The 25,666-nt window shown below is 42.0% G+C and overlaps 1 protein-coding gene across 3 annotated transcripts in view; it reads left to right on the top strand.

Moving 5' to 3' along the window:
- The window catches only part of DSCAM (DS cell adhesion molecule), a 325,361-nt gene that overhangs the window by 270,261 nt on the left and 29,434 nt on the right, over positions 1-25,666 (top strand). The window contains exons 22-30 of one of the 3 annotated variants that reach the window (XM_033147052.1): positions 7,301-7,418; positions 8,551-8,714; positions 9,716-9,814; positions 11,872-12,060; positions 13,944-14,234; positions 16,877-17,053; positions 19,769-19,799; positions 22,104-22,219; positions 24,852-25,001. In XM_033147052.1, the coding sequence (XP_033002943.1) occupies positions 7,301-7,418; positions 8,551-8,714; positions 9,716-9,814; positions 11,872-12,060; positions 13,944-14,234; positions 16,877-17,053; positions 19,769-19,799; positions 22,104-22,219; positions 24,852-25,001 (1,335 nt within the window). Of the gene's footprint in view, positions 1-7,300; positions 7,419-8,546; positions 8,715-9,715; positions 9,815-11,871; positions 12,061-13,943; positions 14,235-16,848; positions 17,054-19,768; positions 19,800-22,103; positions 22,220-24,851; positions 25,002-25,666 lie in introns of those variants that run through there. The other 2 variants (XM_033147053.1, XM_033147054.1) reach the window with 2 other exon arrangements.

The following is a 25,666-nucleotide window of genomic DNA, read 5'->3' as shown; positions in this document are numbered from 1 at the left end:
ATGCCTCCTGTTCAGATCTTGCCCCCCCCCCCCCAACCAAACAGGACTTTTAATCTTGTCTCAAAGGATCGGGTGGGTGGAAAGGTCTGGAGAGCAGGGGGCAGGCACAGCATCTGCACAATCTCCCACTGAAACATTACAATGTTAAAGGTGAAAGTGGATTATGGCATTGTCTGGCAAGCAGATCTGTTGGGTATGGAGGAACATTTTAAAACAAACCAACTTTATTCACATTTCCTAGGCTAGTTACACAGATGTATAATGTAATTATACTTTTCCAAATGTTGTGATACATTTCCTAGCTCAAAAATGTACCACAGTGCCTTGAAAATTATTATCTTACAAGAAAAGGCATTTAGAAGTAAGTGCAATGAGATACATATTTAATCACAAAATGTGTACTTAAATGTGTATCTAAATATGGATTTATTTGTTTTTTTAAAATCAATTCAAAACCAGGGTGGAATGAATTAATCATTGAGCCCATGTGAAATGGACATGGGCCAGAAAGAGACTGATCCGCCCATCTCTCTGCACAGCTAAAAGACCCTTACAGAGCAAAGAACTCAGATTGACACATACCATAGAGCAGGCATGTCCAACAGGTAGATCGTGATCTACTGGTAGATCACTGGACATCTGCGATAGATCACTGGTAGATCATTGGCTCCCCAAAATAAGCTGAACAACTGTGGCTCCCCTAAAAAAAGCTCAACATTTTACCTCCTCCCTGAAAAAACTCAACAACTTTGACCCAACCCCCTCCCCAAATGGGCCTTCCTGCTTCCTAAAAAAAGCTTACCAACTTTGACCTGAACCCCCCAAAAGGGGGTAGATCACTGCCAGTTTTTAACTCTGTGAGTAGATTGCAGTCTCTTGGGAGTTGGCCAACCCTGCCATAGAGAATGGCAGCTATTATAAATACCAGGGTTCTGGGTCCTGAGAATCACCGTTTTAAGGGGAAATGAAGCTTCTAGCCTTCATGGTTGCTGAGATAACATCTGGATATATGTTGACAATGTTTGCTAGCGCAGAGTGATGCAAAACTGAGCAGGCCATTTTGCCCTTGAGACAGAAACAAGCAGGTTTCTTTTGATGGCACTTAAGAACTATCTGGAGCCTTGTGCTCCTGGAGCCTCACTAGTATCTGCTAGCAATATAATGTAATTTCATTAGCTAGGCTTCATTTACTCCTCTTCCTTTTGATCAACAGAACTTATTTTTTTTGTGTGTGACTTTAATTAAATTTTTTACTAGAACAATCCTCTTGAGAATCCGAGGCTTCTCTTGAAGATGCCATGAGCACCACGACGTCAGGATGATCATATAGCTCATAGAATAATGTTCTTCCTTTCCTCCCCTTTATTGATCCCAGTGGTCCACTAACAGCTTCCTGAAGCCATTTTCCTTTGCTCTCCAAGGATTGCTATGTAAGATTTTCGTTTTAAATATTATTTGGACAGGATAAAAACCCACCGAGATTAAGCATTCCAGTTACATTCGATGCTAATGCCTGTTCTCACATTTGCCTAATTGGTGTAAAATGGATTCCTGGCCTGTAGTCTCTCCTTCCATATTAACTGCTATTTCTAATCAGCATTCTTAATTTTGCACATTGCTTGTTAATGCATTGTGGTTCTTAATATTGTGTTTTAGGAAGAAAAGGGAAGGATAAAAATGGGCTCTCCTTGAAATAAGAATTGTCCAGACCAAAAATATGGTTCCAAAGCTTTACTAACAGAAAACAGACACTCAGAACAATGATGTTACATTCAAATAGTTGCATAACATCATATGCTTGTCCAGGTACAGCATCTTAGGAATATTAAATTACTCCAAACAGAACTGAAAACATAGCTCTGTCTCTACCACAGCCTGCATTCCAGCCTGAGGCTGTGTTCTCCATGTGAGAGATCATTAACACACATCCTTTCTTCTAGGATTGAGAACAAAAACTGAAGTCCAACTCATACAAAATGGAGATTTGCAAATGAATCTTCCCCATGTGATCTAAAGTTAAACACCTCATGGCAGAGTAGCAGAGATACGTTCTAAGTTAATTTCCTTTTTTCTTTTTATATGCTTTTTATTAGTTTTCTTACTTAACAAACACACACACACAATTAACAAAAATAATAAAATAATAACAAAAGGAAAAATATCCATCCATCCATAAATCCATAAGTTCTTAAAAGAAAACCCATGCCACCATGTTCTTAATTCCCAATTACTGATATTTCCCAATAGACTTCTGTCTTCCTCAGAGCGGGTCTGGCTTATCTGTTTGTTAAACTGCTTCTTTGATCATTTCCCCATTTCTTCCGTTACCTGAATGCTATACGTATAATCTATCTTGTAATTTGTGAAAATCAATAAACATTCTAAGTTAATTTGCAACCTGGTAGGTTCTCTGCAACTCCTTTGTTTAGCTACAGAGGAAGTTTCCATGCTGTGCATTTAACAGTAGACATACAGTGTTACATTCCATTTCAGTGTACAATTAAACAGTTATACCTAACAAAATGTATATAAAGCATAATAATTACATTAATGGATGGAATAAAGGAAGGCTTTTTGAAGGACAGCCCATCCTCTCCTATGCACACAGAGCTGCATGTGAACAGATTTGTATATATTTGGGTGCTCTTCCTTCACCCTGGTGCTTGATCAATGTGCTGGATTCACTGCAGCACACATTGGCAATGTCAATAGCAAAAGGCCCTTCTGCACCTCGTGGGTTTCCAGGTGTAGGTTCTACCCAGGAGGCATTGACAGTGGCAGACTATCAAATGCCCATATGTGAGGCCCAGATGGGCCTCCCATTATTAGCAATGGCTTGGCACTTTATGTTGTGTCTAGCAGAGTGCCAGCAGGCTCAGCTCAGGGCTGGTTGGCGGAAAAGAGGGCAGGCTTCCATATAATTCCTAGGGGAAATCCCCTCTGATGCACATTAAACAGCTTATGTGTAGCTCAGCAGACACAAGAGGGAGTGCAGACATGCCTTGAGTGTAGCAACACTGAAATCTGAATACAACGGGTCCAGACTATTCAAATATTCACATGATCTATAGGAAAAGTTGCAGATGTTCACCAAGCATCTGAAGACTTAGCTTTGAATTTAGATTTTTTGTTGCTGCTGCTGTTCAGGTGGATTCTTTCTTCAGTTATGGACAGTGTTCGGATAAAGAAAGGAATGAGGCATTCAGATGTCCAAGGCAGGGAGAAATGGTTGGAACCGAGTTTTTCCTTAGGGTACTTCCTGTTGAATAATTGAATAAGCAACTCCAGCTGTTGTCTGCACACTAGTGAGCTCAGTTTTTTGTTTTAAACAAGTCTTAAACACCTGGGGAGCGGCTTTGCTCTTCCTGGATCCTTTTTGCTGTGCACCAAGCTAAGCAAAGGTCTGGCTTAGCCTATGCATGGGGAACCTCTGGCTCTTCAGAAGTTGCTGAACTACAACTCCCATCAGCCCCCAGCAAGCATGGCCAATGGCCAGGGATGATGGGAATTGCAATTCAGCAACATCTGGAGGTCTTGACTTTGTGTCTCATCTGAACTGGGGCTCATTATTAAGCTCTCTCCTGCCTAACCCATATGAATCAGAATCAACTTGGCATAATGGTCGGCAACTTGTGAGTTATGTACGGTGGCAGTACTACTCTTCACCCACAGCTAAGATTTTAATTCTCCAAGAGCTTATGTAGGAATGTACCAATACGCTTATGTCCTTGTTTGTGAGAAACTCGAGTTTCCTGATTTAGGCATTGCTTTTGCTAAGCCCCTTGGGAGCGGCTGTGTCAAATGTCCAGTGTCAGCTGCTTAATGAGCTGTGGATTGGTCCCTTCCAGTCAACTAGCAGAAGTTCTGTCTCACATGCTATAATACTTGTTGTGCCTTCAGGTCGGAAGAGAAGCATAAAGTGTTCTGGCTTTTCTCACAGCTGCCTCGGTTTCACTACTGGTGTGCCACAACATCACTGCTTCTTTTGTCAGATGTCATTCTCACATGTAAATTTCTTGGCAGTTCACAATTCACTTATTTTCATTTACAGAAGCTTAAATGCAGGCTGAGTGAACTGTCAAAATCTGCCTTGTCCTAGGAACGTTTCCTGTCACTGTAGAAAAGGAACTACCATCATTTTTCTGTAGCTACCCATCCTCTGTCAGAGTATCAAAAATACAGATTTAAAAATCAAAACATTTTGCAAAGGATTTTGTTGGTATTGCCACCTGTTAGAAGTTAAGTAAAAATGTGTTGTTTGTACTGATTTGTTGCGGAGCAAAGAAGGGAAAACTTCAGAAGTAGAGCAGATAACCATAACAGGAAATGTTGTTTTACACAGTTTTGCACAGATGTGCATACTTCATGAACAAAAATATGTTTATTTGGGGGGAAATATGCCACTTTTCAGCCAAAAAGACTCCCCAAACAACATATATAATAATAAAACCAATAACAAGACAATCTCTGCTCCAAAACACTGCAAATATTTGCAAATGGTTAGCAAAATAGTATCACAAGACTGGAAATCCTGAGCAGGTCTCGGAAGAATAAAAATATATGCTAGAACTGAGAATCAAAGAGAAGTTTTTATTTGGCAAGCACAAAAGCTTTGGACAAAGGTGACCTAATCTGGAAGAAATTCCTGGAACTCTTTGTATAAACTGTAGATGTGATTATGACATGCAGATGGGGCTGTGGTTGTGATGCTGCCAACTGCTCCCTCCCATCCCTCACAGCTTTCTTTTGCCCCTCTTAAGAACATAAGATGAGACTGCTGGATCAGGCCAGTGGCCCATCTAGTCCAGCATCCTGTTCTCACAATGGCCAATCAGATGCCTGTGGGAAGCCTGCAAGCTGGACATGAGCACAACAGCACTCTGCCCACTTGCGATTCAGTTATCCAGTTATGCCTCTGACCATGGAGATGGAACATAGCAATTATGGCTGCTATCCCTTCCCTCTCCACCCTTTCCTTCCTTTCTATTTATGGATTTGGACAGTGGATAGGGTGGTCTGGAATGCAAAGTCAATGCTGTATTATTGTGCTATAAGGGACAACAAGGCAGGCTTAAGCAGTACGTGGACCGAGAACTCCCAGAAGTGCAAGCTGGTTTTCGAAGGGGCAGAGGAACCAGAGACCAAATTGCAAACATGCGCTGGATTATGGAGAAAGCTAGAGAGTTCCAGAAAAACATCTACTTCTGCTTCATTGACTACGCAAAAGCATTTGACTGTGTCGACCACAGCAAACTATGGAAAGTTCTTAAAGAAATGGGAGTGCCTGATCACCTCATCCGTCTCCTGAGAAATCTGTATGTGGGACAAGAAGCTACAGTTAGAACTGGATATGGAATAACTGATTGGTTCAAAATTGGGAAAGGAGTACGACAAGGCTGTATATTGTCTCCCGGCTTATTTAACTTATATGCAGAATTCATCATGCGAAAGGCTGGGCTGGATGAATCCCAAACCGGAATTAAGATTGCCGGAAAAAATATCAACAACCTCAGATATGCTGATGATACAACCTTGATGGCAGAAAGTGAGGAGGAATTGAAGAACCTTTTAATGAGGGTAAAAGAGGAGAGCGCAAAATATGGTCTGAAGCTCAACATCAAGAAAACTAAGATCATGGCCACTGGTCCCATCACCTCCTGGCAAATAGAAGGGGAAGAAATGGAGGCAGTAAGAGATTTCACTTTCTTGGGTTCCATGATCACTGCAGATGGTGACAGCAGTCACGAAATTAGAAGACGCCTGCTTCTTGGGAGAAAAGCAATGACAAACCTAGACAGCATCTTAAAAAGCAAAGACATCACCTTGCCAACAAAGGTCCGTATAGTTAAAGCTATGGTTTTCCCAGTAGTAATGTACGGAAGTGAGAGCTGGACCATCAAGAAGGCTGATCGCCGAAGAATTGATGCTTTTGAATTATGGTGCTGGAGGAGACTCTTGAGAGTCCCATGGACTGCAAGAAGATCAAACCTATCCATTCTCAAGGAAATCGGCCCTGAGTGCTCACTAGAAGGACAGATCCTGAAGTTGAGGCTCCAGTACTTTGGCCACCTCATGAGAAGAGAAGACTCCCTGGAAAAGACCCTGATGTTGGGAAAGATGGAGGGCACAAGGAGAAGGGGACGACAAAGGATGAGATGGTTGGACAGTATTCTCGAAGCTACTAACATGAGTTTGGCCAAACTGCGGGAGGCAGTGAAGGATAGGCGTGCCTGGCGTGCTCTGGTCCATGGGGTCACGAAGAGTCGGACACGACTGAACGACTGAACAACAACAACAACAACAAGGGACAACAACAAAAAGCCCAGTAGATTTAGAAACAGGAAAAATGAGGAGGAAGGGAGCAGGGACACATGACATGGGGTGGTATTCGACTGAGTTTTACTCAGGGTAAACCTATTGCAATTGATGGACCTAACTTAGGGCTTATCCAGCACTTCCTCTTGTCCCTCTTCTTTCGCCCAGGAAAAAATGCTTGTTTGTGCTCAATTGGAGCGAACAGCAGTCGGGATTTCTGCAGATTGCCATTCATTCTGATTTAAAGCTAAAGTGTGTGTTTTCCCTAGGAAAGGAGCAGGGCAAGCGGAAAACCCATGGGAGCCATGCTTTCTAGGCACGGGACAAGAGGAAGTGTGGACGATACATTAGTCACTTCCATTGATTTCAGTGGGCTTGCTCTGACTAAAACTAAGTTCAGTGCCACCCATGGGTTACTTTTCATCTCTTCCTGCTATGTTGCTTCAAAGGACATGGAAGGACAGAGAGATAAATGCATTGCAAGGGGCTGGACTAGATGGTCATTGGGGGTCCTAGAATTCTATGATTCTATGGAATGTTGGCAAATGAGGGCAGGGAATGGACAAGGACGCTGCTAGTTGAGTACTTTTGATGTCAACTGAAATGCACCATACTTGAAGGCCACTTACCATAAGCATATGTGCAATCTTCACAGATTCCTTTCAGTACAGAACAAGGGGATCGGGAATTAAATGGGATCCCCTCCCACCACAGCTACCTTCAGGGTCCTTTCCCTCCCCTGCCATCTCAACTGTAGACATTGATCGTATTTTCTGTGTGTTCCTTTAAGCCGCCTGATAATGTTGGTTGAAGTTAATTTGCCTCATATACTTGTAGCCAGAAGCATTTTAACTTTTGCTTTAAATATTAAATTTCTCCTGGTGCGTGCGCGCGCACGCATGCACACACACACCGGGCCACACCTCTGAAGAATATAGTGCCACACCACTGCATTTTAATCCTTTTTTTCTGATTCACTCCTCAGCTCCAGCCAGAATTCTGACCTTCAGTGGCACAGTAACAACCCCATGGATGAAAGACATCATCCTGCCTTGTAAGGCTGTTGGAGACCCTGCTCCTACAGTCAAATGGATGAAAGAAAGGTAACCAGCAACTTTGTGTGAGGAGGGTGGCAGTGGAAGAGCGGGTGATTGCAAATGGGACCTGCTACAGCATGTTGCAGTATGCAGTGAGTTCCTACTCTGTAAAAGAACAGGCTTCTTGGGGGGGGGGGTTGCGATTTCAGCAACAGGAATGGGATAAAGGACACCTCTTCCCCACCCTGTTCCTTTACTGTGATAGCAATAGAGAACTGTTAGCATGAAACCTGAGCATTTTATAGCTGTATAGGGGTTTGTTTTTTTTTGAGGGAGGGGGTTAGCAGTGTGTGTGCAGTTCTGGGAATTGTAAAATGAAAAGAGTGTCATTTTTTTCCTTTCCTTGCTCCTGAAACTATGGTGTGTGGGGTTACTAACCTCAAAACACGCAGCCCCTAGCCCTAAATCCCACACTTCCCCTCTATAAACTGTAAGTGGCTTGAGAAGGTCAGAACCTTCTCTCCCCTGACTCATTTCCCAAAAGAGGCGGGTGGGAAGAAGCTAGAACATAAGAAGAGCCTGCCAGATCAGGCCAATGACCCATCTAGTCCAGCATCCTGTTCTCATGTTGGCCAACTAGAGGCCTGTGGGAAACCAGGGAGCAGAACAAGAGCACAAGAGCACAAGAGCACTCCCCCTCCCATGGTTTCCAGCAACTGGTATTTGGAAGCATGGCTGCCTCTAGCTGGAGAGGCAGAGCACAGCTATCATAGCTAGTAGCCATCGACAGCCCTCTCCTCCAATCCTCTTTCAGAGCCATCCAAGTTGGTTGCCATCACTGCCTCCGGTAGGAGCGAGCCATTGTTTGTTACCAGCATATTTTGCAAAATATTCTTCATTATAGATGTCCTGCCGTGGAAAACACTCAAATGCCCTTTATGAATTTTATCAACCTCTAAAACAAGTAGCCAATGAGACACTTCCCAGTTGTTGGGGGGCTACAGCTTCCGTCATCTTTGACCTTTGGGGCACAGGCTAGAGCTGATGGGAGTGGCACCCCATTGGCTAACCCTGTTATAGAACTAGGAGACATTCTTGCTTGGCAATTGCTTTTTCCCTGCGCTTTTATAAATTGCCACTCCTGAGTAATGTTGGTTGTAACCTCTTTAATGTATGAATTTTGTTTCCTGTGAGGTAGTAACGGGACACCCAGTCTAGTGATGATTGATGGGCGAAGAAGCATCTTTAGTAATGGCAGCTTTGTCATCCGTACTGTGAAAGCAGAGGATTCGGGATATTACAGCTGTGTAGCCACCAACAACTGGGGATCAGATGAAATCATTTTGAATTTGCAGGTGCAAGGTAAGAAAGCTATTTTTTTTAAATTGTGACTATTTGTGAGTTTACAGCACTTTGATTATTGTTCCAGTAATTCCTCTTACATTACTGAGGATACTCCGGAGAATGAAATTTAACACCCTGATTAATCTTAGGTTATGAATTTGGTGCTCATTACAAGTGGGACCTGCAACAAAATATAGCAATGTGACATGGTTTCCTACTCTGCAAGAGAGCAGGGCTCTCAGGGGGTAGGGGGACAAAGTTTCAGTGATTATTATTTTTTAGCTGCTACTTGACACTAGCACCAGGCCCTTGCAGAGCCAGGCAGAGGCCCGGGCCAGGTAGATAATGTGCCCCCCTCCTTTTATTTTACCCTGGGGATTTCAAGGCTTGAACCGTATCTGCATATAAAGACAGAATGGGAAATATAGATATACAATAGGGAAAAGGATTGTTTTAAGTATTTACATTTAAATTTAAATAATGGTGAGCGATTGTGAATATGCTGACCGAGACCCCTTTTGGAATCAGAGGCCCGGGCCAAGTGGCCCATATGACACCCCTTCCCGCCCCCCGTCCCCCCCCCCTGGTTTGGGCCTGACTAGCACCGATGGTCAGTTTTCTGGCAATTTCACTGAACATCACCAGAAATGTTGCTGTGTTGCTGTGCCCCATTAGTGATTTGTGACAGTGGTGTACAGTGTTTCCTCAAGTAATAAATGGGGGGTGGGGGTGGAAATATGTTTCCCCTGCTTCTTGGAAGGAGATTGTTCAGGAATTGTAGTGATAGGAAAGGCAAAGGCAAAGTTAAGGTTAAGAAATGACAGATAAAATTATATAGTATTTACATATCTAAGAAAAAGAGAACTTGTCTTTTAGTCTTAGCTGGAGATGTCAAATTAACAGACACGCTGACAGATACGATTTGCTTTTTTTTTATCCCCAGCCCCAAACAATTCTTCAATAGATGTCTTTATGAATACTTTGAAGTCATGCACTAATTGTTAACTACTTCTGTCTAGTTCCGCCAGACCAGCCGAGACTTACTGTGTCCAAAACCACATCTTCCTCAATCACTCTTTCCTGGATCCCTGGAGATAATGGTGGCAGCTCTATTCGAGGTAACAGTATCCAGGTCCATTTTTCAGTGCTAATGTTTTATTGCAAAGAAGTGATTCACACATTCTTGCTTGATACCTAGCAGTGGGTCACCAGTATGGTAGCTCTGTGTAGGAGAAAGCAGTGGTAGGTTATCCAGGCCTCCTGCCTAGCAGTGACTATTGGAGATGAGGCTGTTGTGTACAAGTGATCATCATTAAATTTATTGCACTAGACGTTGGCCTCAACAACTTTAAAATATACTCCAAGAATATCCGATATATCAACAGTCAAATAAAAATAGACAACACAATAATGAAAAATGAAATAGGATTATTTAAAACTTATGGCACAATCGAGTAAAGCCCAGTTTAAACTAAAATTGAACTGAACACATGCTTACAATTCTCAGACAAAATCTGCCACTCTGCACTAATTCTTGTGGTGTTATGTATGGGTAAGCATCTTCTAAGAGAAAACGGATAATGTCTTGGTCAGAATAGGTTGTTAAATGAGACAGAATTTTTCTCAGCAGTCCTTTGGGAAATTTCATTACATAGTGATTTACATTCTCCACCTGTTTTAAATTACAGGTGCAAATATGTGGGGAAGTTATGTTATCTGTCTGTATCTGCCTTCCAACATGGCAGAGGGCAGAATCTGGAGGCATAGATCCAGCGCCGGGGGCCTTCTGGCGGTTCCCTCACTGCGAGAAGCGAAATTACAGGGAACCAGGCAGAGGGCCTTCTCAGTAGTGGCGCCCTCCCTGTGGAACGTCCTCCCATCAGATGTCATAGAAATAAACAACTATCAGACTTTTAGAAGACATCTGAAGGCAGCCCTGTTTAGGGAAGCTTTTAATATTTGATGAATCATTGTATTTTAATATTCTGCTGGAAGCCTCCCAGAGCGGCTGGGGAAAGCCAGCCAAATGGGCGGGGTATAAATAAAAAAATATTATTATTCTATAGTTCTTTTTAAAAGTCCGCCATAGAGGAAATACTGTTAGTTCCTCTAGATAGTTAGATATTTGATGGTTGTTGTTTTTTTTGGGGGGGGGAGTGATACCATTTGGAAATTTTTGATTGTTGTAACTACCTCAAGTCTCCTCCAGCTTAGTCTTCATATAACCTTCCCATTAGATTTTTTTTTTTTATCTAAGTGGATCTAAACTGATTCTAGCTGACTATAACTCTGTAATGGACTTTGTATGTCAGTATGACTTCCCCTTTTGCTTAAAATTATATACTTAATTTAGCAGCTGTTCTTCTGGTAAGAGGCGCCAGTAACGCGAGATGTGCGCCGCAACCCCAGAGTCGGACACGACTGGACCTAATGGTCAGGGGTCCCTTTACCTTTTACCTACTTCAGTGGACAGCAACCTGCTTTTGCCCAAAGGACAGAAACAGGGGTCCCTGGGGGCAACCTAGTAGTCTCTGTAAAAATGTACTCTGTTCTATTCCCAGTAGTTTAATATCTGCCCCTGCAATGTCATCTGCCCCTGCAATGTCTCTGAGCCATACAATCACTTGGAAAATCAGTGATGCAGTTATTTTGGATGTGTGGCACCTTGCACATTGAGTTATGTGTGGTAGGTCACATGCCCAAATTACTGGCATGCCTACTTCCTATGGGGACCCACTGTGGGCCCCTGTGTACCTTCAGCCGGGGGAATCAGGCTGTTTGTCCCATTGAAACACACAATACCAGTTAGTAATGTCTAACCTCAGTCCCATTTATTTCAGTGGGACTAAAGTATGACTAGCATAGTCTGGATCTGATCCATTAAAGACAAGACAAGCACCAATCTATCCAATGTAGAATAAAATTATCATCTTGGCCTCACTGTACCTTTCCTGGTCTCTAGAAAGATAACCATCCTTTGCACCAGAGATCAGGAACATTCTTGGTCTCTGGCTGCAAAGGAGATTGTCTCAGTCCAGAAACGTTACCATGTAGGCAAGTCGAGAATAGATTTGGAGACCCCTAATACTCTAATGTAGAAACTTCCTATGATTCATTTATTCCTTACACCTTTTGACCATCTACTCTAATTCCAATATCTTTGCATCTTTGGCAGGTTATATACTGCAGTATTCGGAGGATAACAGCGAGCAGTGGGGCAGTTTCCCTATTAGCCCCAGTGAACGTTCCTACCGCTTGGAGACGTTGAAGTGTGGAACGTGGTACAAGTTCACACTGACTGCTCAGAATGGAGTGGGACCAGGACGCATCAGTGAAATCATAGAAGCCAAAACACTTGGGAAAGGTACCTGAAATCGTAGTGTGTCTTTATTCTAAAACAAGTGATAGTTGCATGATTTAGATTCAAAAATAGGTCAATAGCCACTTATCTGTGTCATACATTATGTAGTACTGCAAGGGAATTGGCTTTGTAGTGTCTTGTGGTCTGACACTTTCAGTTTGCTTGTTCAGTCTTGAAATCCTTTTAACGGTTGGATATTTTGCCACGTTGGTGGTCCCACTCCCAAAGTTCATATTAGAAAAAAATGAAGACAGTTTCCAGGGCTCTCAAAGTTACCAAACATTTTTGAATCAGTGCTCTTTATGCAACTTCTTCACTTTTGTATAATAGTCTAAATGCTTTCTTAATTCTGATTGTGAATATGAAAAGAATGCTGAGTGTGGGAAAAGTGGAGAAAGAAGCTAAGTTTTGGAAACAAAACCAACAACCCTAATATCAGCAGTCCTACAGTGGCCCCTAGGTTCTGTTCAAAACTTTTGATTTTTTTGTTGTTGCTGGCCCAAACTAAAATGTTAAGGTCAAATCATATAGATAGAAATTCAGGCAGAATGCTGAAGATCCTAACTGGAATCCTTGCTTAACTGCATCCTCTTGGTTCCCTTTCAAAAGTAGCACTCTTGGATATAGGGAGCCATCAGAGATGTAAACTCTGAAACTGATTGCTTCATCCTGGAGAAACCATTTAGAGTAAATGGCTGAGCCAGCATGTCACCTGTAGCTCAACAAATGATTGGTAGATGCTTTCAGACAGCAGAGGGTTTGGGTGAGCAGCAGTTGAATTGGGGCCAATTCTGAGCTTCCACCTCAGCCCTCTTTTCATGCATAAATCCAGTGAAACTTCATTGTGGGCGGGGGGGGGGGGACCAAGAGTGCAGGTATCAGTCATTGGCTTGAACAACTTGCGATAGTCTGCTGCAAACGTGATGTATGTGTGCCACATAAACTAGGCCTTGTCCATACACCTCAGCTACTCCTGCTTAGAAATGGAAGCACATACCTCTGTGTGGCCTCTTTCTGCTGACTTTGGTAAACCTGAATGTCCTAGTGCATTCATGATTAGAGTCACTATAAGGTCAACCTTTGAGAAACAGAAACAGAATAAGCAAAAGCTCTTGGCTACAGGGAGCTCACGGTAGTTGTCTCCTCTGTTCTAACAGGATTCCCTTGGTTACCTAAGCAAGGCACGCCAAACACTTCTCTGTTTTCAAAGACACAGATCAACCACACAAGCAACTTTGCAGCTTCTGATGCAAGAATCAAAGTTGTCCTGTTAGACCAGAATATATAGCCTTGCTAAAAGCCCACATACAGATTGAAACGAATATACAACAGCCATTATTTATTATCATAGACCCAGTATCACTTACTTCCTTATAACATTATTCTTCAAGTGATGGATTACAACCCACAGTGGATTTGCATTGCAGCCAAAGATCCACTGCGTAAGCAGAGACGTTACCATTTTATTAATTTTTTTAAGTGAAGCATTTGCTTGCAGTGAACAGTTGTAGAATTTTGCATCCCGGCAACTTCTGCAATATTTCAAGGGATGCTGAGGCGCATCTCTGAGATTGCACACTGAAGCCAATGCTGGAAGACACAAGGCAAACAGTGCCTCTTGGATGTTATCAACGACCCCATCATTCCCATACCAGCACATCTCTGCACCATAAAATCTGTGGTGACCTGAAAAAGGAGAAATATTGGCAGATAAGGAAGTACAGATAGCTGACTTTTTAATTCATATATAAGGATTAAAAAAAAGAAATTATTGTTCAAATCTTGCAAGTTAAATGTGTGTCTTCCATCTGAAAAATATGAAAATCTCTCTGTTTTGCTATCCATTTATTATAACTCTTTCTATTTACATGTATATTTTCTTGCAGAGCCACAGTTTTCAAAGGAGCAAGAACTCTTTGCCAGTATTAACACCACTCGAGTAAGGTTGAACCTTATTGGCTGGAATGATGGTGGTTGTCCAATCACTTCCTTTACTCTGGAATACAGGCCCTTTGGCACCACAGTGTGGACAACAGCCCAGAGAACATCTCTTACCAAATCATACATCGTGTACGATCTTCAAGAGGCAACCTGGTATGAGCTACAGATGAGGGTCTGTAACAGTGCCGGCTGTGCAGAGAAACAGGCCAAATTTGCAACACTCAACTATGATGGGAGTAAGTGCATTCATTTAATTGCTGCCTAATGAAGAATGATCATAAATAATTTAATTTCACATGATCTAAGAGCCATTTAATTTTGTGTGCTGCAATATGGCATCTGTAGCAGCTAGAGGATAAAACAGTAAAGGTGTTTACAGTCTGAAATTCCATCTGCCTCTTGTCACATGGAGGGGAGGAGGGATCACAAGGAGCTGTACAAATTTATGGCAGGCTTCTCTGATAGCTGTGCTTTCCAGTGAAATTACAGCTTGATTTGGCGCAATGTTCCAGTGTTGAAGGAGAAGGCTTCCCATTCAATCCATGTCTCCCACTGTGCCAGCAAAACAAATCCGAGCAATTCACATTGTACCAGGATGTTTTATTTATTTTTTAATACACCCTTCATCTGAGGATCACAGAGCTGTTTACTATATAAAAACACAAAAATACATACCATAGTAACTAATGAAAACAATAACACACACACCCCAGTTTAAAATGCCATCATTATTTAACTAGACAAAGGCCTGAGAGAGGAGGGGTGTCTTTGCCTGTTGCCTAAAGATATGTAACAAAGGCACCAAGGAAGCCTCCCTGGGGAATTTAAACTCAACGCAGGGCTTGGAGAAGCTGGTACTAACTCTTGTCCCCAAAGCAATGCTATGTGGCCCCTGTCAACTTTACCACAATTTATTCCACAATATAGTGAAATGTTTGCCAATAATTTCACTCATAAGAAAAAGGAAGGTGTGTGGAGCTGTATGAGAGAGTGAACGCTTTAATGTTACATCTCTTCTTGCAAACAGTTCAGGGGGAGCTCCCCACACCAATGAAAATTCTTAGGTGTCTTTATTTTGTTTATGTGTGTGTGTGTGTGTGTGAGAGAGAGAGAGAAATATCAGCCCAGCTCTAGGGGAAACATGTTGTATATGTTATTTTGTTGTTTAGTCGTGTCCGACTCTTCATGACCCCATGGACCAGAGCACACCAGGCACTCCTGTCTTCCCATATATGCCCAGCAAATAACTGAGATCTCTTAGTTATTATATTCAGTTCTCAGTCACCAGAGTTTTAGGGCTGACATTCTTTTTTAAAGAGTGCAGTTTTCAAACTGTGTAATCTGGAATTGTGTTGCTGGTATCATTAGCCTTTTTGTAGGAGTGAGGATGTGCTTGTGTCCCCTGAAATGATCCAGTTCTTGCTGTCCTCCTAAGAACCCAGGAGCAGGAAAAACCTGAGAACTGGAGCCCTCAGGAGGAGAGGTAGGGCTGGATCCAGTAAGGGAATGGGCACGCGCGCCAACTTCCTCTCCTACATAAAGGCTGGTATGCAGCAATAATCTCTCTCTCTGGGGTAGGGAGAGAGAGAGGGAGAATGAATGAATGGAGGAGAGATTATTCCATGAACATTACCAGCAGCAGTCACAGAAGAAAGGGTTATGCCCCAAAATTAGTCATATTGTAATGCTCTAAACACTTTATTATATGTTGCTTTGGGTATTTTATAGGGAAGCTACGACAGACTTTATATAATAAGAGGAATAAACCATATTATTACATTCAATTTACAATTTCTGATCTTGACAATGCTTGTTAGTTCAAATGTGTTGAAGGATCCGCTTGCAAGACTAAATATGAAACAGGGAACAGTTCAAATTTAGATTATCTACCTTGAAAAGAATAAGATGATGCGCAAAGAGGTTCAGGTTTTCCAAGGCTCTTTTGTTATGGCAGAGGAGCCATTTTGCAAAGTGCTTTGACACAAGCTGATAGGCTTCATTCTCTTAACTGGTGGTGGCAATGAATTTTGAGAAAGCAGGGGGCCTTCAGAACTGGAAATTTGTCAAGCCATTTCAGACAGTCCAACATTACAATCACCTTATGATGTTTGGCTCAGCTGATAGTGGCCTGGTGTCAGCTTTCTACTCCTTTCCTGCACTTCCAAATTGTCATTGGGGATGGGATGGAAATGGTGGCTGGAAGTGCTTGAAAAGCCATGCTTTGTCAGAATCTGCATTCCCATTGGGAACTCTGGAAACTGTGCTCCCCTTGTTCAGTGAACCAGGAGGAACTAATACAGGGGGGGGGAAACACAACTACAGTTCCCAGAGTTCTCATTGGTAATGCAGATTCTAAGCATATCCAGAAGCCTTCATAGCAGAGATTCAGGTTCTTCGGCAACTTCTCAATTGCCATTTTTCATCCTTTTTTATTCTTGCCTTGATAACTCCAAGGAAGGGTGGGACTTGGTAATATCACTGAAAATCACTTTTCCTGGCCCAGGAATATAAATCTCAGGAGCTTGTCATGCTCTCCTCAGATAGAAGAGCTGAGCATTACAAGCCAAGAATTGTCCTCTGCATGAAATTTAATTGGTTTGATTCAAGGGTGTACATTTTTCACTTTGCATCTGTTGGAAGAGAACTTATAAAGAAGAGCAACATTATTTCAAGGCAATTAACATTTCCTAGTTTGCCTCTTCACTAGAAGTGGTAGAGTTGACAGGTGTGCCTTAAAATAGCCCATAAAAAGTTAGAGTGATGAAGCTTTCCTAATTAATCAAACCTCTTACAGGTGAGCTTCTGTACACCGTAGTCACTTAAAAACCAACCTTTTCTCTTCATTGATAGGCATCTAATGTCATGACACTGTTTCCAGGTACAATCCCTCCACTCATTAAGTCAGTTGTCCAAAGTGAGGAAGGTCTGGCAACCAATGAAGGGCTAAAGATGCTGGTGACCATTTCCTGTATCTTGGTTGGGGTCTTGCTGCTTTTTGTGCTTCTGCTGGTTGTGAGAAGGAGGAGGAGGGAACAGAGACTGAAGCGACTCAGAGGTAAGAATGGACACCCATTACTCACCTACATGTATTTTGGTCACCTCACCGAGAATGTCTAGCTGAGATTGTATATATAGATTAAGGAGATGTCAGAAGCTTGTAACAAGTTGTGTCCATTTTGTATGTTACAGCAGCAGTATTGCTGCTGCTTCTATGTGGCTCCATTTAACTGCACTCTGGTAACATTATTGAGAGGAAGATTGCATTTCAGTGAAGCGTACAATGTGACTATTTGCCATGGGCGTATCTATGGTGTGAGCCCCCAGTTTTGCCAGGGGAGTGAGACAGAACAGTTAAGGCTAGCCTGTGGCCCTCCAGTTGTTCTAGGGCTCCAGATCCCAGCATCCCTGATTCTCGGCCATGCTAGCTAGGGCTGGTGAGAACTGGAGTCCAACAACTTCTGAATGGCCACAGGCTGGCCACCACTTGGGTGGTCATGCTGAGTTTAACCAGTTTACCTGGTTAAAATAAGCATCAACACATTGTCTATTGATTTGCTGCACTGCGGTACATACTTGTTTCAATGGAGATTGAACTCTCCTTGTCTTGTAACCCCAAATCCCTTTTCAGTTGACGCGCCCACACTTTTCTAAATGCGTGACTGGGACTGTGCTGTGTACCCATGTCCTTTAAGTTGTATGCCCTGCCAACTCTGCCCTAAACATCTGCATGTTTCAGCACAATGATCTGCAAAAGAGAGCCTAGAGTGCACAGCAGTATGTCCTTTATGTTTACAAAGAGAAAAATAATGGGCAAGTATTTTTTGAAGTTTAGAGATTGGTGAATTTTGTTTTCTTTGCAATATCAGATATTTTACTATTGGAGATCTTGTTTCTTTTTTGTCATAAGAATGAGGTACAGTCGTACCTCGGGTTACGTACTTAATTGGTTCTGGGTTGCTGTACGTAACCCGAAAAAGTGTTTTGCGCATGCGCGAAGCGCACAGAATGCGGATCGCACACGCGGCGGGTTACACTTCCGGGTTACGGGAGTTCGTAACCCGAAAAGTACGTAACCCGAGGTACGACTGTACTACCTATCAATAATGCAGTTGTACATAATTCGCACTCTGTCTCCAACTGTTGTTATTCCCGATTCTTAAGTTTCAAAGACAACAAAAGCAGTGATGTTGAAACAACCACCTTTATGCTGCTGTTACATTAATTTGGACAATGGTTTTTGTTTTTTGGGGAACACTGACATCTCTCATATGCTAACTTGTTACGGATATCAGAAGTGTTAGATATGGATTCATAAAGCAGGAAGTAATCCCAGGAGGAAATGGTTAAGGAACAGAAAATTTTCAAATACAGTGCGTGGGGGGGGGGGTTTCAGATACATTGCATGCATGCTTCAGAAAGTATCTAATTTTTACAAACATGATAAATTAGTAGAAAGATGGAGCAAATTCAGCAACTGATGTGTGACAGTAGCCGTTTTCAGGATATACTGTATATTGTTAGTTTTCATATCAGATTATTTTGTCACAAGCATGCTAATATGTTGCTATTCTGAATAAGTTGCATTATATATTTTCTAATATGCACTCATTATTTTATTTGTTCCAAATTATTTCCTGTGTCTCTTTATTAAAAATATTCCTTGGCAAGTAGTAGTGGTGTTGGTAGTTAGTAACAATAATACCTAAGCATAATAATTATCCAAAACAAGCCAATAATCCAATAGAACGTAACAACATCAGTAATAAAAGTAGTGGCATGAAAATTAGTCCAGTGGTCATAGGCCTCCCCCAAACTCTTCTCTAAAAAGCTATGTCTCACTGAGGTGTTAAAAGAGACATAAAGATGGGGCTAGGAGGGGCTGTCTTGGGAAAGCATTCTATAACATCAGCTCCAGAACTGAAAAGACCCCACTCTATGTATTCATCCACCAAGCTTCAGTCAGGAGAAATGAATTTGGAGAGAGACCTAAGAAGTTGATCAGAGTTCATGGGAGAAGATGGTTCATAAAGTACTCAGCCCCCAAACTGTTGAGGACTTTTAGGCAGAGATGGGGGGGCTTGTGGTCCTCCTGATGTCTTTGACTACAACCATTGGTCATGCTGGCTAGAGAAGATGGGAGTTGGAGTCCAAGAGCAACTGGAGGACTGCAGTTTCCCCATCCCTGCTTTAAGGTAAGAACCAGTACCTTCAATTGAGTCTGGAAATTAATAGATAACCAACATAAACCATACAGAACTAGAATAATACACTTTGTCTGGTTGGCCCCAGACAAAAAGCTGATGCTTTTTTTTACCATTTGAAGGCTCCATGTGGTTTTTGCAGGCCAGGTCCACATAAAGCATATTACAATAGAATCTAGAAGTTCTACAGCATTGAGTGGGCATGGCCAAGTCAGCCTTTGCCAGTAAAGGGCATGACATCTAGCTGAAGCTGGTAATCATGTGGCCACGTGGTCATCTAGAAGAAATGAAAGAGTGAGGTGCAGACCCAAACTGAAAACCTTTAACTTCAGGGGAAGTGCAACCCCATCCAATCAAGGCTGTATATTGTAACTCTTGATCAACCCAACAGTACTGTATTACCATTTTAACTGGATTAAGTTTCAGTTTCTTCTTCCACATCCAGTCCCCCATCACCAGGAAAAATAATATTAAATAGACAATAATGCTTAAAAATGGATTCATTGAACAAACATGCAGTAGTAATGAGCTATTTATGCAGTGTTAATAGTTTTCCCATTTTTCCCTAGATGCAAAGAGTCTGGCTGAAATGCTTATGAGGTAAGAATAATGTGTACATTTTGTTAGTTTGTTAGTATCAACCTGAGATCAGGACTGGGACCTTTCTAAAATGCATAGCATGTGTTAAGGAAACATCCTATTTAAATATTCTAAGGAATTTTCAACATACATTTCCAAGTTATAGATATGTGGTTAGTTTAGTTCTGCTGAAGAGCATGGATTCAAATTACCATGTATGGTATTTCTTTGTTTGTTTGATATATGTATTTTTAGTCTGCTCTTCTCCAAGCAATTCCAGGGTGGATTTCATGCAGTTTAATCCAATAAATAAAGCAACATAATTGTTACCATCACTAATTCAATCATAGAAAACAATTAAAAATCAAAGTCAGTGAAAGTGCAACTCAGATGAGAGGGCATTTCATAGCGTAGGACAGGAAGGAATAGCTCTGCATATTTGCACTAGAAGCCAGCTATAGTAGGAACAGTGTTGATTGCCTAAAGCCTGTGACATCTTAGATGCACCCCTCTTCCCCTGAAATCCATCTAACAGGTTTGCAAATCTTTTAAGATATTTCTGTTTGTTGTTGTTTTTAATAAGACATCAGTGGGGAGCCTCTGTGCTAATTAGGCCAGACAAGGTTCCTGTAAAGCCTTTCCCCCCAAAGCATGCCCACTGGGCTCACACCTGACATCATATGGAGCCTTGCATATGGGGCAGATAAAGACACAGCTGCAAAGGAACAAGCAGGAGCTTGAAGAGCATTCCTGATCCTTCCTTGGCAAGCAGGGTTCACAGAGAGCTGCACCTCTTTGAAGGCATGCTGTCAGCACCAATCAGCTGATTGGCTCTGACAATCCATTTACCAAGGAGCTCACTATCAGTGCCAATCAACTGACTGTTGCTGATGGTGAGACCCTTTGAAGTTGTCCATTTGCAGACATGGCTTGGACTCAAACTGTGCCTGCAAATGAACATTTTTTTTCCCTTTGCAGTGGTTTGGATCTAGACTGCACCTGAAAACGGTCTTCCAAAGGTCTTTCAGCACCAGTCAGCTAATTGATACTGACAGCAAACCTCTTTGAAGTTGTCACCTGTTGCCAGGTGATTGAAAAATTGGCATTCTCTCCCACCTATCAAAAATGGCCCATGGGAGGGTAGGCCAGTTCTTGATCCTGCTCTTGGGCTGAGAAGGGTTTCCTTACCCCTGTAGTAAGACAAAGAATGGACAAAATAGAGAAACTGTTTTGTGGTGCTCTATTTGTTTATTTTTTTAAGAAAAAAAAGGCATGCACCACACAAGGCATAGGGGAGAGTCAAGACTGATAGATGAACTCACACCAATAGAGAAAGACAGTAGTTTCAAGCAGCACTGGGATGTTGAAGCAAATTAACATAGTTGCTTTTCTTTATTATGTGGGTTGTCATTCTCAGAGTTCTGGCTGTGAGAGCAGCGCATAAGCAGCAGAGCTAGACTATTGGGGTAGCCTACTATTTTTCTCAACAAACAATTAAAAATAACAGTACCCTCTCTTTTTTCTTCATTGATGGTACAGATCAGACTGCTTCCAAGAACTACAGATATAAAGCAATTCTGTTGGTTACTTTGCACCTCTAATATAGAGAGGGGGGTGTATAAAATTCTTAGCTTCATAACTCATTCCAAGGCTAATTTTCTAGTGCACACATTTTAAAATGAGAATATAATAGCTTTGGTGATAATATACTAATTGTTTCTTATCTCTATCCCCCAATGCTGGGAATTAGTAGAGGAACAGTGGTTGGATTGCTTTCTTAAAATTTTATTATTGCAGTGTCAACAGAACAAAAAGCAGAGTGCGTTGAAGGAAAATAGCGAACCAGAAGCAATTACTGCAATCCATATAAAAGTGTAAATAAATAACTTCTTAAATGTCCAGTTTCTCTGTTGATTAATATTTGTCATTGCCAAGATGTGGTAAGAATACAATGCCACAAAACCCACCTTTCCTCTGATTGAACAAAGGGGTTTTTAGTCTTGTCTTTAAGACATGGAAGAAAGGGAGAAATAAGAGTTTATGATTGTATTTTTCAAAAAGAATCTCCAGGGGAAAGGCTTATTTTCTCCAGTTGCTCCTGTTTTTCTAAGCTTCAGCATTAGACTAATATATTGTATGTACACATGGGAGAACTAATGAAAAGCATTTATTTAAACACCCCACTGATAGCAATAGGAGACTAAAGTATTTATTTTGCTTTTAAACTAATAAAAGAATTTAGATAATTTCTTCATTCGACTTTAATGCCTGTTTCCCCCCGCCCTTTTTTTTTGTTTGGTTTGTTGTTGTTGTTCTGATTTCTAGTAAAAATACAAGGACATCGGATACACTTAATAAGCAACAGCAGACGCTCAGAATGCACATAGATATTCCCAGAGCTCAGCTTCTGATTGAAGAGAGGGATACAATGGAAACCATTGGTAAGGCCAGCAGTAAGCTCATGAGGTGGCTTTGTACAACAAGAGGATCTTACTAGCTCTCTGTTTTTTCTCTTAATGTATTAGAAAAAGCGACATTTACGGAATGGAAAACAGCCCCTCCAAATACTTTTTCTTACACTTTTGTTTTTGCTTTGATGATTAAAAAGTCCTGACTCAGTACTCCATGTGAAATAGAAAAGTTATCAGTGAGACCAAGCTCTGTAGTTCAAGAAGAAAATTGCAAAGAAAAGTGGCTGGGATGATTTTGATACACATGCAGAGAGGGAGGAATTCAACATAGCACCAAGCAGCTCATTCTGTCAGTAGAAGCATTTCTGCTTGCCAGATGAATGATCTCCCTTCTCCTCAGCACACAGCCTGTTCTGGGGCTTTTCCCAAAGCCCACCCTGAGCCAATTGGGGGGGGGGGCAATGAGGGGAGGGGACGGGACAAAGAGCCCTGTTGTGCAGCATAATACCTGATTTCTCCTAGAAAATCATTGAATGCAGCCCATAGAAAGGAAAAGGTTGGGTCAGTTTACATGTGTGTGCCCCACCCCCCACCCCCCGCTACAGTTTGAATACTTCTGGGGAAACATCTGTGCCAGTGGAGCTTTCCACCCCATGGAAGTTGGTCCATTAGGGCAAATGGGGCACCGCCCCCTCAACAACAGTCAGTCCCCACCTGATTGCCTTCTAACTTACAATCAGCTTAGGTGGGGTGGCACAGCTTCCTCCTCAGTCTATCAGTGTCCCCTTTGTGTAGATTTCTGTGGGATGGAGGAAAAGGGGAAAACTAGAATTAGTTGACTCCGCCTGTCATCAGTTCTGGCTCCACCTACTGTCAGCCTCCCTGCTTTCCGCCCTATTATTCCCAATGGGCACCAGCCACCACTGTTTCCACCTGCATTCTGGGGGACTTCTAGGTATATAAGTCTTAACTCACTAGTGACCGTCTGTGTGTGTGTGTGTGCTGGTCAAGCGTCTCTTCCTGTGGCCTTCGGCAGGCCTCTGGGTAAGTATAGACCCATCCCTTAATACATTTTATGCACTTGACCTTGCTGTCAGAAAAATCCCTACACAAATCATTCCTTGGATCAGGATTTCTAAAGTTGAACACTGGTGGCTCACCTTGTGAACCCAGATTTTCAGAATTGCAAAGCTGGGGCATCCGGTGGGAACACAGAACTCCTAATGATCCAGCTCTTGGAAAAGTGCAGTGATGGCAGGGCTCGCTTTAAAAGTGGCTAATCCTGCATTTGATTTCTACTTTGTTTGTTTTCCTAATTTTGTTTCTCTGCTGCCAAGCTTTATCACACGGGGGGGGGGGTTTACCCTGCAGTCCATGGGCAGCAGAGTTTGTAGTGCAGATGCAGGCTGCATATACTCCTTTTATCTCTCCCAGAGCTACAGTTCCCAGCATCTTTAGCAAACTACAGTTCCCATGATACTTTGGCAGGGGCATGTTTTAAATGTGTGGCCGCTGCAGATGCAACCTGATCGTTGCTTCTGTAACAGGCTGTGTCTAACACAAAGTAGCAAGCCGTGATCCAGACCTTTGCTGAGCTTCCACATGGCTCATTGCCCAGAGGTTTTATTACCAACTTGAAAAGAGGCAGCTCTTTTTGCCAGGGGTGGAGAATTGTGTTCATCCTACTTAAGACCTTTTTTGGGCAAAATGCATATTTAGTATTATTATGCATGGTTCTTCATGTTAATGGTTTCTTATCCGGGGGAGGGGGGGAGGAAATGTTTAGGAAATACTTGATTGTCCCACCGTTGGCAGCCTGTCTGCAAATATATTTAAAAGTCATCCCCTGTAGTTCTTACTGCTATTAAGAATATCCAGTAGTGACTGCAGCAATGTAGGTGGAAGTTAAATGTGTCAATCTTGATAGTACGATGCATAGAAATAGATTGTTTGTACAAGCTTCAGTGGCAGTGGGTGGTTCACCATTAACTCCTGTAGGGTTGGAACAGACCCATTGTCATCTCTTTATGTTTTCTGCCGCCTACTTAAACTGCTTATTTTTCTTAACTCATAAAACCCCATATCTAATTATAGCTTAAAAGGAAAAGGAAAGCTATGGACTCGAGTCAGAAGGAAATGGTATTTGTTGATGTGTTCTCTCATAAAGAGATAATATACTCCCGGGGGGGGGGGGGAGTAAGTTGATATTGATACTATGAAAATAGGGTACTGCAGGGCCATTTTGGGCGATAATTTCTCTTCCATACACACATGACATTATGTACTGTGGAGCTTCCAGTGCATAAAGAAACATATGGCATGCAGAAACAGTGCACTTTTCTGCGATTTCTATAATCACAGTAGCATCACTTTTACTTCTTGCCTTTTTGCCATTATTCATATATCTGGGGGCGGAGGTAAATGGTACTTTCCATGTTAGTCCTTACTATGAGTGGGGAAAAACGTTTCTCACCTGAAAAAAAGATCCTCTCCCTTGTTAATTAGCTTTGGGCAAAAGCAAGGCGAGACAAAATTCATTTGCCAGGTTATTACGTTCTATGATGTAGTGAAGGCTATAGAAGTGATATTCATTCTTCCTAGAAAATCAGCCAAAAGTAGGACACCATTAAGATATTCTGCTCTGTCATTGCCTTTCTCGCAGATGATCGATCTACAGTCTTGTTAACTGATGCTGATTTTGGGGAGACATCGAAACAGAAGTCATTGACTGTTACACACACAGTGCATTACCAGTCTGTCTCACAAGCCACTGGACCACTGGTAGACGTTTCTGACGCCCGACCAGGAACAAGTAAGTATTAAAGACAGTTTGTTTTGTGGTTCTTATACAGGTGAAATTTGAAAAATTAGAATATTGTGGAAAAGTCCATTTATGTAAGCAATTGTTTTCATTAGCTACTGGAGTTTAATATATGAGATAGACTCATGACATGCAAAGCGAGATATGTCAAGCCTTTGTTTGTTATAATTGTGATGATTATGGCGTACAGCTGATGAAAACCCCAAAGTTGAAATTGTTAATTTGGGGTTCTCATCAGCTGTACGCCATAATCATCACAATTATAACAAATAAAGGCTTGACATATCTCGCTTTGCATGTCATGAGTCTATCTCATATATTAGTTTCACCTTTTAAGCTCAATTACTGAAAGAAATGAACCTTTCCACGATATTCTAATTTTTCGAGTTTCACCTGTATATAAAATAAACAAATATGCTGCAAAGTCTGTTGCTTGCCAGGAGGGCACAGGGCGAGGCAGCAGAGGGGGTGGCGCTATGCAAAGGCACCAACAGGGCACCGCTAGTTCATTTGCTCTGCTCTGCCCTTTCCGCTTCCTTGGACTTCCCCCTCTCCTTCCTGGTAAGTAACAGTGACTCACCTGCCAGGAAGCTCCACTCCACTTGGCAAGCTGCTTCTGCTTCTCATTTCCATTTCTTTGGCGGCTGAGTGCTCCT

This window comes from Lacerta agilis, chromosome 4 (genome assembly GCF_009819535.1).
Source record: "Lacerta agilis isolate rLacAgi1 chromosome 4, rLacAgi1.pri, whole genome shotgun sequence".
NCBI lineage: Eukaryota > Metazoa > Chordata > Lepidosauria > Squamata > Lacertidae > Lacerta > Lacerta agilis.
The sequence above is the reverse complement of the archived record's forward strand: the minus strand, read 5'-3'. Positions and strand labels throughout refer to the sequence as shown.